The sequence below is a fragment of the Cherax quadricarinatus genome, chromosome 88, assembly GCF_038502225.1.
Source record: "Cherax quadricarinatus isolate ZL_2023a chromosome 88, ASM3850222v1, whole genome shotgun sequence".
Taxonomy (NCBI): domain Eukaryota; kingdom Metazoa; phylum Arthropoda; class Malacostraca; order Decapoda; family Parastacidae; genus Cherax; species Cherax quadricarinatus.
In genome coordinates this window covers 5740811-5757552 of record NC_091379.1, presented here as the reverse complement: position 1 = coordinate 5757552, position 16742 = coordinate 5740811, and the positions used below count along the sequence as shown (strand labels likewise).

The following is a 16742-nucleotide window of genomic DNA, read 5'->3' as shown; positions in this document are numbered from 1 at the left end:
CTCATCTCCGCCTCCAAGGGAGACTACCTCGTGTTTCTTATTCCCGTGTTTCAAAACGTCCCCCCACTTCTGGGATCCCATCTTCTGCAACCACCTCTGTGGTTACCTCTCCCATAGTCACTCCTGTATCTAATTCTTTTGCTGTCCTAGGCTCCGACGTCCCTACTTCAATGCCTCAGTCTGATCTCGCTTCTTCGTGTTCTCCCTCACAAGCCTCAGTAGCGACGAGATCTCGTATGACACCTCCTCCTAATCGTCCCTCTACTTCTCAAAAGTCAAAAAAAGGTCCGTTAACACCTCCTACCCATCTTCCACCTCCTCATTTTACCTTCCCTGTCTCTGTACCTGGTTCTTCCCCTCTCACTGGCTCTGTTACAAGTGTAGAGGTTCACCCTCCTCCTCGTACTGTACCTTCCTCCCCTGTTCCCTCCCAAGTTTCTTCCTCTTCTGCCACCTCCCAGGTTTCTGCCTCTTCTGTCCCCTTCCACGCTTCTCCAGTTCCCTCCACCCTTTCGCCCCCCCCTACCTTGGTACAGTCCATTACAGTTCCAATCTTTACTCACCCTCCCCCTACCATTTCCAATATTGTCTCCCATACGACGTCTCTGAATTCCGAAACACTTGAAGCAATCTCTGAATATATTGCAGAGACCAAACCATCAATGGACACTGATCCACCCTCCGTTCCTTCTCTCTCCTCTGCTCCATCTGCACAACTCCTTTCTTCACAGCGCACCATTCCTTCACTGCTTGAACGTTTTCCACTGCCTCCGCATGTGGACTTTTCTAACCCCTCTAGTCCGTAGGACCCCTTACCTGCGGATTTCAGGTATCTTTATCATTGCCAAACATGGCCTATTTACAGTGGAATATACGTGGCCTCAGGGGTAATCAGGGTGAGCTTCAGATGTTACTCTCCCAGTTTTCCCCTGTTGGTGTTTGCTTACAGGAACCAAAATTACACTCTGCTGTTATCTCTCCCATCTCAGGCTATAATTTATTGTATTCTTCAGATCCTTTTCCTGATGGGACCTTTAATGAAAGTGCCCTTCTCCTACGCACTGATATTCCGTACCATCAGCTATTTGTTCGTACTTTGCTGCATTACACAGCAGCCCGTATCCACTTGCATAGGTGGTATACGCTCTGTTCTTTATATCTCTCTCCTTCTTGGGCATTATCTATTCCGGATATTGCCTTTCTTGTTTCGTCATTACCGCCACCGATTCTGTTACTTGGCGATTTTAATGCCCACCATTTCCTCTGGGGGGGGGGTCTCACTGTGATTCCCGTGGCATTCAGTTAGAGGCTTTTCTTGCCACCCACCCCCTCCATGTTTTAAATACAGGTATTCACACCCATTTCGATCCTCGGACTCACACTCTCTCTTGCATCGATCTCTCAGTCTGCTCTTCCTCCGCCGCATTAGACTTCACTTGGTCTGTTCTCCCGGACTTACATGACAGCGATCATTTCCCAATCATTCTTACTTCCCCTTCATATTCACCACCTCTTCGCATCCCACGCTGGCAATTTGATCAGGCAAATTGGAACCTTTACTCACACCTAACTGTTTTTAGAGAGGTTCCTTCTTCATCCTCCATCGATGAGCTTTTACACCTCTTCTCGTCCTCCGTTTTAACCGCAGCTTCTAATTGTATACCCCACACTTCGGGCAGGCATTCTCAGAAATGCGTGCCTTGGTGGTCTCCTGCTTGTGCTCGTGCAGTACGTTTGAAACGCGCTGCATGGGGCAGGTACCGGTACAATAGAACCACAGAGAGACTTCTTGATTTTAAGCAGAAGCGTGCGATCGCTCGCCGTGTCATCCGTGACGCTAAACGCACTTGCTGGCGAGATTATGTCTCCACCATCACCTCTGCTTCCTCTATGAGTGCAGTCTGGAAAAAAGTACGAAAACTGAGTGGTAAATATTCTCCTGACCCGGCTCCTGTTCTGCGGGTTGCCGGTGTTGATATAGCAAACCCACTAGATGTTGCCAATGAAATTGGCAATCATCTGGTCCATATTTCTCAGGGACTCCATCTATGCCCCTCATTTCTTTCCTCAAAGTCTGCCAGAGAGTTAGCACCCTTGGACTTTTCTTCTCTCAGAGAAGAACAGTATAATGTGCCTTTTACACTTCAAGAACTGGAGGCAACACTCTCAGCTTGCCGATCATCGGCAGCTGGGCCCGACGACATTCATATTCGTATGCTACAACATTTACATCAGTCAGCCCTTGCAGTCCTATTACGCCTTTACAATCTTATTTGGTCACAAGGAGTTCTTCCACAGCTGTGGAAATCCGCCATTGTTCTCCCTTTCCGCAAACCAGGCACTACGGGACATGAAGCCTCCCACTATCGTCCCATTGCTCTTACCAGTGCAGTTTGCAAAGTGATGGAACGCCTAGTAAATAGACGTTTAGTGTGGTATTTAGAGACACACAACAGTCTCTCCACTCGTCAATATGGCTTTCGTAAGGGACGTTCTACCATAGACCCCTTACTACGCTTGGATACGTATGTTCGTAATGCCTTTGCGAATAACCACTCAGTTATTGCCATATTTTTTGACCTTGAGAAGGCATATGACACAACTTGGAGGTATAATATTTTAGCCCAAGCCCACTCCTTAGGCCTTCGAGGCAATCTACCATCCTTCCTTAAGAACTTTTTAACTGACAGGCATTTCCGTGTTCGGGTTAATAATGTGCTCTCCCCGGACTTTATCCAAGCTGAAGGTGTCCCCCAGGGATGTGTTCTGAGCACAACACTTTTTCTCCTTGCTATTAATGATTTGGCCTCTAGTCTTCCATCAAATATTTGGTCATCACTCTATGTTGATGACTTCGCTATTGCCTGTGCAGGCGCTGACTGTCACCTCATTACAGTTTCTCTCCAGCATGCAGTCGACCGTGTTTCCAATTGGGCCACCACACATGGGTTTAAATTTTCCAGCACTAAAACCCACCAAATTACTTTCACTAGACGCTCTGTCATCTCCGATCATCCTTTGTACCTCTATGGCTCCCGTATCCCTGAACGTGATACAGTCAAGTTTCTGGGCCTCCTCTTTGACCGTAGGTTATCCTGGAAACCTCACATTACCTCTCTGAAGGCAACTTGTCACAGCCGGCTGAACCTTCTTAAAACCCTTGCTCATCTTTCATGGGGAGCTGATCGTCGAACCCTCCTTCGCCTACATTCCACCCTCATTTTATCGAAACTTGATTATGGTGACCAGATCTATTCAGCGGCATCTCCTGCTACTCTCTCTAGCCTTAACCCCATTCATCACCAAGGATTACGTTTATGCCTAGGTGCTTTTCGCTCTTCCCCTTTCGAGAGCCTCTATGCAGAAGCGAACGTTCCATCCTTATCCGATCGCCGTGATGCCCATTGCCTTCGCTACTATGTACGCTCTCATGATCTTCGCAATCCTTCCATTTATAGAATGGTCACTGATATTAGTAGACATTCTTTATTTGTTCGCCATCCCTGTTTACTCCGTTCCTTCTCTCTTCGCCTTCATTCGCTCTTGTCTTCTCTTCAATTACCACCTTTCTATGTTCATGTAGCATCTCACTTTTCCCTACCCCCCTGGGAAGTTCCAGCTGTTCGAGTCTGTTCTTTCTCTCTCCCTTGCTCGAAAGCCCAACTGTCTACGGTCGCTTCCCGCTCTCTTTTTCTTGACCACTTTCACTCTCATTCTCATGCCATTGCTGTGTACACAGATGGCTCTAAGTCTTCTGACGGCGTAGGATTCGCAGCAGTGTTTCCGGACAGCGTCGTACGAGGGCATTTACTATCTTCGGCTAGTATTTTTACTGCTGAATTGTATGCCATCCTTGCAGCACTTATCCGTATTGCATCTATGCCTGTGTCATCATTTGTGGTTGTCTCAGACTCCCTTAGTGCTTTACAGGCTATACAGAAATTTGATACACCTCACCCCTTAGTCCTCCGTATCCAACTTTGGCTACGCCGCATCTTTACCAAGCATAAAGATATTGTTTTTTGTTGGGTCCCTGGTCATGTTGACGTACAGGGCAATGAACAGGCAGACACTGCTGCGCGGTCAGCAGTACATGACCTACCAGTTTCATATAGAGGTATTCCATTTACGGACTATTTTGCTGCAATATCTTCCCACCTTCACACCCGTTGGCAACAACGTTGGTCTACTATGCTCGGCAACAAACTTCAATCTATTAAACCAAGTATAGGTTACTGGCCGTCTTCTTATCACCAGTGTCGAGGTTGGGAGACTACTCTCTCCCGTCTTCGCATTGGCCATACTCGTCTTACTCATGGATATCTCATGGAGAGGCGCCCTGCTCCTCTCTGTGAGAATTGCCAAGCTCCATTATCAGTCAGCCACATTCTGTTGGACTGCCCACTTTATCAACGAGCACGCAGAATTTACCTCCGTCGTCGTCTTCGCTCCGCTGCTCTCTCTTTACCTTCCCTTCTCGCTGATGGACCCACCTTTCATCCGGACTCTCTCATTGACTTTTTGACAACAACTGACTTACTTCACAAATTCTGATACCTTCAGCCCTTTCTACTTCAATCTCTTGCTACCCTCTACCCCCGTACTATCCCCTGCCCCGCTGTTTTCTGTAACCTACTGATCATCCCTCCTCCCTTCTGCCATCCAATACCCTCGCTTCCTTCCCTACCCTGCAGCGCTGTATAGCCCTTGTGGCTTAGCGCTTCTTTTTGATTATAATAATACTCCATCACTGTCTTGCCAGAAGGGTGCTTTACACTACAGTTTTTAAACTGCAACATTAACACCCCTCCTTCCTTGGTCACAATAAGAGAATTCTGAGCAAAGATTCTTTTATTTTACAATATTCCTCCTGCCTTTCCAAATATAAAGAATAAAAATAAATACAGTATATGTATACATAAACAAATGCAGTACTGGTATACAGTAAACACAATGTATGCATGTATACAATAAATGCAGTACATGTATACAATAAATACAGTATATATATACACAATACAGTACATGTATACAGTACAGTACATGTATTCAGTAAATACAATGCATGCATACAATAAATGCAGTATAGTGGACCCTCGACTAATGAAGGCATCGTCTAACGATAAATTTGCCCAACAAAGCGTTTGTAAAATTTTTGGCACGGCCAATGATGAAACTCGACCGTGATTCGTTCCGAACCTGTCTGTCCAGCCTGAGCGCCTCGGCTGCCCTGCCGTCATTGTTTACAAGCCAGGGTGACCAGTTCCATGCATACATTCGATACATTTTGTATTCCATTGTTTTTTAGTGCTTGTAACTGCAAGCGTGCGTGAGCGTGTTAGATAGGAGTGAATGGAGACGAATGGTACTTGGGACCTGATGATCTGTTGGAGTGTGAGCAGGGTAATATTTAGTGAAGGGATTCAGGGAAACCGGTTATTTTCATATAGTCGGACTTGAGTCCTGGAAATGGGAAGTACAGTGCCTGCACTTTAAAGGAGGGGTTTGGGATATTGGCAGTTTGGAGGGATATGTTGTGTATCTTTATATGTGTATGCTTCTAAACTGTGTATTCTGAGCACCTCTGCAAAAACAGTGATAATGTGCGAGTGTGGTGAAAGTGTTGAATGATGAAAGTATTTTCTTTTTGGGAATTTTCTTTCTTTTTTGGGTAACCCTGCCTCGGTGGGAGACGGCCGACTTGAGAAAAAAAAAAAAACTGCTAAATAAGCCACCATGGACCCAAAGAAAGCTTCTAGTGCCAACCCTGTGGTAAAAAGGATGAGAAATACTACCGAAATACTATCGTACCACGGTCAGCTGCTGCTGCACCACTGTCAGCTGTTGCTGCACCACCGTCAGCTGTACTACTCGAAGATGTGGAGAGACTGTTGTTGGTGTGGCTTAATGAGAAACAATTAACCCCAGAGGGTTAGCCACCCAGGATAACCCAAGAAAGTCAGTGAGTCATCGAGGACTATAACTTATTTCCACTGGGGTCCTTAATCTTGTCCCCCAGGATGCGACCTACACCAGTCGACTAACACCCAGGTGAACAGAAGAAAAATGCCTGGAACTAGTGCTCATATTGGTGAATTTAAGGCCAGCAAAGGTTGGTTTGAGAGATTTAAGAATCGTAGTGGCATACACAGTGTGATAAGGCATGGTGAAGCTGAAAAATTCCAACCCCAACAAGTGTTAAATTGTGATGAAATAGGCCTGTTCTGGAAGAAAATGCCAAACAGGACCTACATTACTCAGGAGGAAAAGGCACTCCCAGGACACAAGCCTATGAAAGACAGGTTAACTTTCTTGTTTTGTTGTAATGGTAGTGGGGATTGCAAAGTGAAGCCTTTACTCATGTATCACTCTGAAAATCCCAGAGTGTTCAAGAAAAAGTGTCTCATCACTCATCAATACTCTTCAATAAAGGTAAGTGTCATTTTAACAGTTATTTATATAGTTATTGTGCATGTCTCATTGTTTTCTTTGTAGAGAAATGTATATTTCATGAAAAAAAGAAAATCCTTTTGGCTGTCTGGAATGGATTAATTGGATTTCCATTATTTCGTATGGGGAAAATTAATTCGGCTAATGATAATTTCATCTAACAATGAGCTGTCTGGAACGGATTAATATTGTTAGTCGAGGGTCCGCTGTACATGTATACAATACACTAAAGTTATAAATAACAGAATTTCATTCATCTTTCATAAATCTGTAAAACTTTGCAAATATACAGAAAAAGTTATAAATCTCTCTATTGAAAAGTAGAAAAGTATCTTACCAAGTTTAATGCAATGACAAAGTTTAGACTAAAGATGTTTCAATTAAATACTGTACATGTACAGTAAAGTACTGTATACATATAGTACAACAAACTGAACACCAATATCTTTGAGACACCAGCCATTCCACTCTCAACAATTTTAGCACTTAATATTAAATATTGTTTCAGAAACAACATGTTTACGTAAAAAAATAGATTAAATATATAAAAGTAAATGAAATTAAATTAGCAAAAAATTTAAACTTGCAGTGGTGGCTAAAGTATGTTGGAAGATGCCAAAAAGAATTGGTTTATGTGGTGGTTTATTTAGCCTAATATTTTTCAAATACCAGTTTAACCCTTTGAGGGTCGACAGGCCCTCTCCGAGACTTGTTCTCAGGGTCGGCCAAATTTAAAAAAAAAAAATCATTTTTCTTATTAAAAGATAGAGAATCTTTTCCCGATCATAATGACACCAAAAGTATGAAATTTGATGAAAAACTTACGTAATTATGCTCTCACGAAGTTAGTGGTCTTGACGATGTTTACGCATTGGCGATTTTGCCCACTTTGAGCTCTATTTTTGCCCAATTGCAATGTACTAGTCGACAAAAGTCATAACTATTTCACTAGAACTCTATTTTTTGTATCGAATGAGTACAAGAAACCACCCATTTACCGATTTCAACTATCCAATAAAGTGGTCAGAATTTAGCAATTTTGCCAATTTCACACAAATTTCAAAAGATGCCAATTTCCGAATAGGGTCCAGAATAAACAAGAAAGATATTCCTGGCACTAAAATAAGAAGTTCTCTGTTCATTAGTCACGTCCCCAGGCCCCTCTTATATTTCTTTGGCTTTCCACTTTCAATTTTTATTCTTACAAAAAAATAGAAGATTTACTGTTATGCAGACTACTGCATTAGTGTAAAAATGGTATAAATAATATCAGTGCACTTATGAAAGAATATTAGACTCATCAGTTGACGTGTATTGGACGTTTGGCATGATTTGTTTACTTTTGAACTTTGGTAAAAATCAAACATTTCTGCTACTTTTAGCTCAATTTCAAGGTACTTTTCATTGCAAAACCAGTCAAAATCATCTCAATTTCTGTAATATGTCTTCCATTCTATAAAATCAGACCAAGAAAACTAGAATACACCAATAAATACCATATGAAAATACAGTGCAAAGTCGCTGTTTTATTCCAAAACCACAGTCAGTTTTTTTTTCTCATTATGCACTGTGTGCTGCAGGATTTTTTTATACTGTGCACACTGACCACATAGACCCATTCTTTCATATGCAGGCCTACCAGCATTCTCCCACTAGATTTGAGGGCGCTAGAATTTAGGCGTAGTAGTTTGTCAAAAACCCTGGGTCGTAAGCCGTACTAGTACGGCCAAAACCCTCAAATGGTTAAAAGTTTACTAGAAATAATTTTTTTTACATATTCTTAAATACATACGTTTGCTAAAAGACAAATACTGAAACAATTTTGTAATTCGCTATAATTTAATACAGTAATGCATTTATTAGTCAAGTGCTCTGACATAAGTGTTGTTATACACAGATAACCTGCACACACGAGACTGAAACTTACGAAGTTTCAATCCAACTTGGACCATTAACTAATAACCTTAGCAAAGAAATAAAATTTTATTTTTTATTTTTAGTCACACATTTAATGGTCCAGGTTAGACCAAAAATCATCATAAGTTTGTCTACTAAGTGTGGGTTGTGTGTGTATTGTTCCAGTCATGGTATTGTGACTATATTCTTCAGTTATTATACTGCTACACACTAAACTGAATGACCAATTTTTTTAGTGTACTGTTAATGACACGTGTGGTCGTGTCTTGGACACAAGACACTCCATTGATGATGCACAGTTTAGAACTATTTAAATGTGTAACCTGTTATTAGCAGAGAGAACAAGTAGCTACCAGCAAGTCATTAATAGAGAAATTGATCATTAAGACTGACTGTCATCTAGATCTTAATTACATTTTGAGATTTGAAAATTAACATCAAAGAAACCTTTAAGTTTTTTTCCTCTCATACAATTCTAAAAGTACACATTTATATAGTTTTATCAAAATAATGTCAACTATATGATACTTTAATATCAAAGATTTTTGTACAGTAATTCATTCTACAACTTATTTTGAATACTTTAGTCATGTTAAAATCTAGGAACTTTTCTGCTGGGCCACGTAATATCGTTGCATATCTCCAACTTACAGGTGCTCCTCTACTTACAATGGTTCGACTTAAGGGCGCAGTTACTAACTTTTTTTTTTTTTTTTTTATTTTTCAACCGATTTATTTTATTTTTGGTGTACTTTTAGAGGTGCATATGTAGAAGCATGTGACAAAGTTTCAGTATGATTGGCCAACAAACAACAGAGAAAAAAATATAAACATAATTTTTATATATGGCAGCATCCCCTGACAAATTGGCACTACGAGTGGCACTTCCGACATTCCCAACTGTTAGAATACAACTAGCATGACATTTTAACATAGCCATTTCATCTAATATATCTTATTATCAAATTAAAAAAAAATACATTTGACAAAATTTTTGGCATTCGCCAAAATATCTGCCTTTTAACCCCGCATAAAATCAAAAATATTTGAGATATTCCAAAAAATTTTACGTCTCTATTTCAAACACACTTTGTTTTATATTGTCTGTGAAAATCATTTCAATACAATCATTAATAATGGAGTTATGGAGCGAAATAAGTGAATAAGTTACTTCCGAGATATAGGCCTAGAACGTCGGCAGGCCTACCGTCTCAAAAAAAATTTTTTTTTGCACGGAAATCGTGTTTTTTTCCGTGTATTTCTTAGTAAACTGATGTTCTAGTGCAGTTATCCTCTTCAAAACACCGTTTTCTATCACTCACATACCAAACAATAGAAGAAGGGGACGAGGAGTAACTCATTTATATCGAATATTGCTGGTGGACTCTCTCTATATTATGGCCTACATCGCCGCCACCATACCTGATATAAATGACTATAATTTCTTGTAGAAATGTTGTAGAACATTGATTCTTGTACCATTGTGTTGCCAAAGAGTTAAGCTATTTTTCTGTATGAATAACTCATTTTCCATATTTTTTTCGATTTTTTGGTGTATTTAGGCTCAGACTCAGTAACTGCGCCCTTAATGACATTTCAACTTTACGATGGTGCAACAGCAATTACTTTGGAGATTAAACTTTAAGATAATTATCCAGCAGGAAGGTGGCAAGTCCATGACTCATATACATTTTTTTTTAATTTTCAATACTGATGCATGTATTTACAGTAATTATTTGTTTATTTACTTATTGAGTGGCAGTAGTTATTTATTTACTTATTTAGCAGATCATATTAATTTTCGACATGATGGGTTCATCGGAATGTAACCTCGCATAATTCAAGGGGAACCTGTATTTATTTCAACTTTTATGCAGGAGTGGGTCCATTAATTACATGTTTATCTTGAAGAGTAAGTAAGCACGAATCAGGGAGCACACAGGGTGATACTTCATACTCTAGTACCACCAGGGTGTTGGGGCCTTTCATTAAGACACCGTTGGGGATGTACAATGTCACCTGAGGGCCAACCTCTGGCCAGTACCGGCCAAGGCAGAAGTCGTTCACCCACACTATACCCTGTAAATAATGTTTTAACATTGTAAAAAGTTTACTCCAAGAACTAAACTCTTGATTTTATCACATATTAGAGGTTTATTGGTAGTGTATATGAAGGTATAGTATCACACACAGTTACATGATTGCTATAACTGAAATGTAGAACAAATAAGCTCATAAAATATATACATGTATATATACAAATGTTGAAGAATAAATTGTATTGTGAAGACATCTGAAGCAGTAACAAAGGTTTCACATTAAGATGAATAGTCTCTACTTCACCAAATTAACTTGCTAGTCACACCTCACCTTGGATTATCTTAAAATTACTCTCTCATTGATTAACAAATTAACAGTGATATTAATTAATTTTGCACCTGCACTAGCTCTTACCCTTGTACACCCAATGCTGTATCACCCATATGGGTTTAGCACTTTTTAATAAAAGAATTACAATTTTCATTGAACACAATCTATGGTAATTACTTTAACAAAATCTTATGTTTTTTTTTCCAAATTTTAGCAGCTTAGACACCAGATTCTTACCTCTGTACAGTATTTATAACTTATACTTTAAATCTGTAACCCTGGTGTTGTAATTAACTAAATATTTTATAAGCTCTTTCTTATTTGTCAGTCTTCATGTATCTCAAACAAAATGGCATGACAAAAGTGTTCATGATATTTAAGTATACTTGCATAATTTTTTATATTTTATCATTGCTTCAGCACTTGTAGCAATAAGTAACTCACCTTTCCCCAGCCATCCAGACGAAGAAATGTGTCTTGTGGGTGTGAGTCATCATCAGGTACATTGAATGAGCCTTCATAGAAAGTCATTCCACCTTGAGGAGTTGCCAGTAGTTCTTGTGGAGATATTCCACTTGTCGTTACTTTGAATTTAAGTCGTTTAAGAGCAGAGGAGAGACGAGGCACATTGCTCAGTGGTATCGGGACCATTTTCCAGTTTTCCAAAGTGTTACCATTTATTGTTACATTTGTAGTCAGTCCCTTGAAAACATTAAATTACTTGCAATGGTTTTAAAAATGCACTAATTTCTCTTTATGCCAAATAATACACTTGTAAGATAAATGCCAAATATATCTGAAACTGTAGTATTACTTACCTTAAAATCATTAATTTGTGAACCGTAGCATATTCGCCCTTGACTCTCCACAACAATAGAGATAGTCTGGTTAGGGAGTGCAGAGAGGGCTAGATCATACAACTCTTGTTCCCGAGACACTATACCAGCAAACCGAGACTCCACAAACACGTAACCTCTGTCGTGTACTTCATTAATGCTTAAGCGAGCTGGGTCACTCTGTTCAAGAAGATGCTTATGTGAGATAGTTGTCTGAGTGGATGAAGTTTGGATAATCAGTTAGCCCAGGATGCAGACAGCCAACATTTCTAGACACACTCAGATCACACTCTTTCAGTCTTCAAGTTACACAACACCTATGGCTGACCTGGTAGTGGATCATGTCAGACTAAAAGTGCCATAAATGTGAAACAGTGCAAGATTTAATTACAGCATAAAGCTTCAATCAAATAGAGCTCAGTTAAGTTAATCAAAGCTTAATACAGCTTTCCTTGAGTAAGGTTTTATAATAAAGGTTAACATTGTTTCACATTATTGATATAGCCTGCTGGTTGCCTCTTTGCTTCTTCTATTGGATCATTTTTTTTACCTAAAGTTTAGACTAACTTTTTACATACAAGTAGACTAACTTTGAGATTAGGAAGATGGAAACCTTAGTACAGTGGACCCCCGCATAACGATCACCTCCGAATGCGACCAATTATGTAAGTGTATTTATGTAAGTGCGTTTGTACGTGTATGTTTGGGGGTCTGAAATGGACTAATCTACTTCACAATATTCCTTATGGGAACAAATTCGGTCAGTACTGGCACCTGAACATACTTCTGGAGTGAAAAAATATCATTAACTGGGGGTCCACTGTATTTCTATTACTTAAAAAAAATAACAACTGACTACTGGAAGCATTAATGTTATCTTCATTTTATTTAAAAATATTAAATAAACAAAACTTGTTGGAATTTAAAAAAAAAATTATATTTTAATAAGGTAAGAAATAACATCACAATATATATATGCAATGAACCCCACAACAGTATTTGTGTATGACAAGAGTAGTTGTTGTCATATACAATAGTAAATATGTATAATAACAGTAATAGTTGTCATACACAACAGTAAATGTGTATAATAATAGTAATTGTCATAACAGTAAATGTGTATAATAACAGTAATTGTTATCATACACAACAGTATTTGTGTATGACAACAGTAATTGTTGTCATACACAATAGTAAATGTGTATAATAACAGTAATTGTTATCATACATAACAGTATTTGTGTATGACAACAGTAATTGTTGTCATACACAATAGTAAATGTGTATAATAACAGTAATAGTTGTCATACACAACAGTAAATGTGTATAATAATAGTAATTGTCATAACAGTAAATGTGTATAATAACAGTAATTGTTATCATACACAACAGTATTTGTGTATGACAACAGTAATTGTTGTCATACACAATAGTAAATGTGTATAATAACAGTAATTGTTATCATACACAACAGTATTTGTGTATGACAACAGTAATTGTTGTCATACACAACAGTAAATGTGTATAATAACAGTAATTGTTATCATACACAACAGTATTTGTGTATGACAACAGTAATTGTTGTCATACACAACAGTAATGCCATAGTTACAAAATACAGGTAATTTATGAAGAAAATCATTGAGCTTTATCTTTTCAAAGCTAATCAATACCTTTTTAACATCCACCTAAAAAAAGTTTGTTTGATTATTGTTTTGAATATATACTCATGGAATAGTGTAAATGTGAGCTACACTTACAATTCTAAATGGCAGGACGGTCTCGTACAAGACCAGACCACTGGCAACACTGAGTTGCTCAAAAGTGAGAGGATACTGTTGTGTGAGAGACTGAAGAAGTGTAGACATCTGCAGTACATTGCCCACTGGTGACAACTGTACATTACCATAGGTGTACTTTGGTGAGGCCGGTGGCACATCTCCGGACGGCAGAGGAAGGTACTGTGGGAAGTAATAATAGATGATTTATGAGTGTCTTTTAAGAGGATGGGACAGTGTTTTCATGCTAGCAAAAGGCTCTTAGTCCAAGGAATTTTAGTTACCATCCTTTTTCTTGGATCAAACTGGATAACTCAGCAAACAAAGTGGAAGAAATATTTGAAAACATATACTGTGTAATTTGATGGAAGAATATGCACATAGTAAAGAAATTACTGCAAACATTGCCTTCCAGGTAAGATGTAATAAAGAATGTGAAAAAACTTGCTCCCAAGTTTCATTAATTAGTGCACAGTTTATACAGGTGAGACACTTTGAAGTTACTGTACTGCTACTTAATTCAGTCTAATTAGTTGACCATTTGATTAATTGCTTTTTCTTATAAGAATAATTTTTTAAGACCCTGATAAACTAAAGTAATAATAAAGACAAGAAAGCCTTGCACTGTCACCTTTTGAGTAATATTCCTAATAACCCAATACTTCTCAGTTGGATCTCCTGCCTCAGACAGCGGTGCATCATAATCATATGATGTCGGGCACGCCTGGAAAGTTGACCCCATGTTTGATCCTGGCATACAATAATAAAAGTTTCCATGCATTATTTACTGTATTTCACTGCTTTTATTTGTGGCCACCAAAATCAGACCACCTGGTTTACCAACATACATCAATTTCCTGGTACAGTACAGCATAAGATTATAGTTAACTTTCAAGGCACAGTAGTACTCTACATTGCTCTACAGTCTACACAAATGACTGTACATTGAAATTTTATTAACACTGAAGTACAGTGGTACCACGAGTTTCGTACAAAACAGACTAATCTGATTTACATTATTCCTTATGGGAACAAATTCGTTCAATAACAGCACTCGAACAGCCTTCTGGAATGAATTATGGCTGAAACTCTGGGTACCACTGTATTCTTATTGAAACATTTATATTTTATTAACAATATAGTAACAGACTGACAGCCACTGTTTCTACTTTATCTTGATTTAAAAACCTAGCATTAAAAATAATAGATGTACAACACTGATTTTCCAGCATCCTTGGTTCCTAGGCCTTGCCAGAATATCAATTTTGCCAGATCAAGTGATAACATAATAATAATTCAACATAGCACCTCTGACCCGTCATGGTCTGCTGGAGACTTAATTAAACTTTGATATAATGAAAGTGGTTTATTCATTACTGTACTTGTAAAGAATGCTGCAGTACTACCACTCCCAAAGCCCTTGTGGCTTAGCGCTTCTTTTTGATCATAATAATAATAATACCACTCCCAAAGTGGTGAATCTTGCAATTTTACTGGAACAGTAAAGCTTATCACAAAGTTCTGGAAGTTGAGGGTTGTCAGGATTACTGTCCATTTCATAGTTGACTAGTTAATAATCCAAGTCAGACTGAAACATCATAAGTTTTTTCTGTGTGTGGATTATTTGTGTATTGTTCCTGTCATGGTATTGTGCCTCTGTTCTTCATAGTTGATGACTGTTCCATCATTGATTTGTGATATTAGAGGGCAGGCACCCTGGGTACTTGAAGCCACAGGATTTTTAGATGAAGGCTTATTTCTATGATACACATTATTTCTGGCTATCTTTTTAAATATTTTATCCAAGCAAAGTTGTTTCATGTTCTTTGCTCTTTCCCTGTGTAGTTTTTCATGTATCAAATAAAAAATTATTAGCTCTTATTTTGTCACAAAGCAACATTGTTTTAGCCCTTTGATTAATTCACCTGACAGCTCAATAGCTATTAGCTATTGACTTGTTAACAGCTACTAGCTATTAACAAGAGCTAACTTGTCAATAGCTATTACCTATTGACAAGTTACTTGTATAACTATTCACCTTAGGCATAGCTAGGGCTGTTAGCAAAATACACTAAGAATCTCTCAAAATCAAGGGATCATCACCAAAAACTGCAGTGTAAATTTTATAAATGAGCATGAACTACACACCAACATTTGTGGCTGCCTGGTAAACTAGTCTGGCAAAAAACTAGTCTTTTAATTTTGTCTGAAATAAAAGAGGTACCAGACCAAGTGTTGCTGGAAAATTGGTGTTTTACCTGTGAAAGTGATCATTCTAGCAGTGTGATAGAAAAACTATAAACCTGAATAATTTTCTGTACATAATATTTTTATTAATTTACAGAGGAAACTATAAAGACACTTTTTTCTCTAGACATTCTCCAGATATTTCACAAGTTATATTTTTTTTTGCTTTTTAAATAAATTTTGCTTGCTTACATACGGTCACAGACCGGGCCGCGGGGGCGTTGACCCCCGGAACTCTCTCCAGGTCTCCAGGTAAACACTATCATACACACCACAGAAGATAGGCTATGCGATATATCTACTGTATACAGTAGTTACACAACCGTTCTGTAATTTGCCCACCCATGGCTGACCTCCAAGAGTGAAAAGACTCGAAACTCATCATCATGGGTATATGTACAATATACTGTATTTTAATATCGGTACTACACAGTACTTAACAAATTTCAATCTGATCCTAAAATACAACTAATTAAGGTGTCCCATGGCCTGGTAGGCAATGCTCTCGCCTCACACACTGAGTGTCTGTGGTTCAATCCCTGGCCGAGTGGAAACACTGGGTATGTTTCTTTACACCTGCTGTCCCCATCCACCTAGCAAGTAGGTACCTGGGTGTTAGCTGGCTGGTGTGGGTTGCAGCCTGGGGGACAAGACTGAAGGACCCCACCTCTTCAAGGGGGGCTCCTTGGCGTGGTGAAGAGGCTCTTGGTCTGAGGAATTAGCCCTGTCGGTCTTCTTCCTCAGACCGAACCTAATTACCCCCCATTCTCCCCTCCCCTATCCCATCCTCCCCATCCTCCCCTTTTTCCATTCCTCCTCCTCCTCCTCACCCCTCCCTTTTGCCCTTCCTCTTTTTAGCCTTCGTGATTTCTCCCACAGGCGCGCTAGTTCCTAGGTAGGGGAAAGGACACCGGGGTCGATCCCATTCCGTTGAGGTTTCTTGGCGGTGGCGTAGTTTGCCGTGGAATCTGGATTGCCTAGGGATGTCCCGATCCCTCTCCGGTATCCCGGAGTAGCTTTGGGTGTCTTTTGGGCGACGGGTGTATCTCTGGAAGCCACCTTTCGGATTCCGGGGGTGGTGGCTGAAGGAGGTATGCTTTGTGGCGGATATCCGGCCGCCCTCTCTTTTGTCCACCGAGGTAGC

General features: G+C 39.3%; 1 protein-coding gene across 1 annotated transcript; it reads right to left on the bottom strand.

The window, feature by feature from the left end:
- Window positions 1–9894: 9894 nt before the first annotated feature.
- On the bottom strand, window positions 9895–14147 carry LOC128698534 (beta-galactosidase). The gene is made up of 5 exons (XM_053790799.2): window positions 13983–14147; window positions 13334–13534; window positions 11556–11753; window positions 11182–11439; window positions 9895–10446 (listed from the first exon to the last, which is right to left on the bottom strand). Exons 1-5 carry the CDS (start codon window positions 14130–14132, stop codon window positions 10237–10239), a joined length of 1017 nt encoding a protein of 338 aa, XP_053646774.2. The 5' UTR covers window positions 14133–14147; the 3' UTR covers window positions 9895–10236.
- Between the last annotated feature and the right edge of the window lie 2595 nt (window positions 14148–16742).

Excerpts from the sequence above, each read along its gene's own strand:
- LOC128698534 (XM_053790799.2), bottom strand. The coding sequence starts at position 14,132 with ATGCATGGAAACTTTTATTATTGTATGCCAGGATCAAACATGGGGTCA. Across the intron at positions 13,535-13,982 it reads TTAGGAATATTACTCAAAAG|TACCTTCCTCTGCCGTCCGG; the intron begins GTGACAGTGCAA and ends TACTTCCCACAG. Across the intron at positions 11,440-11,555 it reads CACAAATTAATGATTTTAAG|GGACTGACTACAAATGTAAC; the intron begins GTAAGTAATACT and ends AATGTTTTCAAG.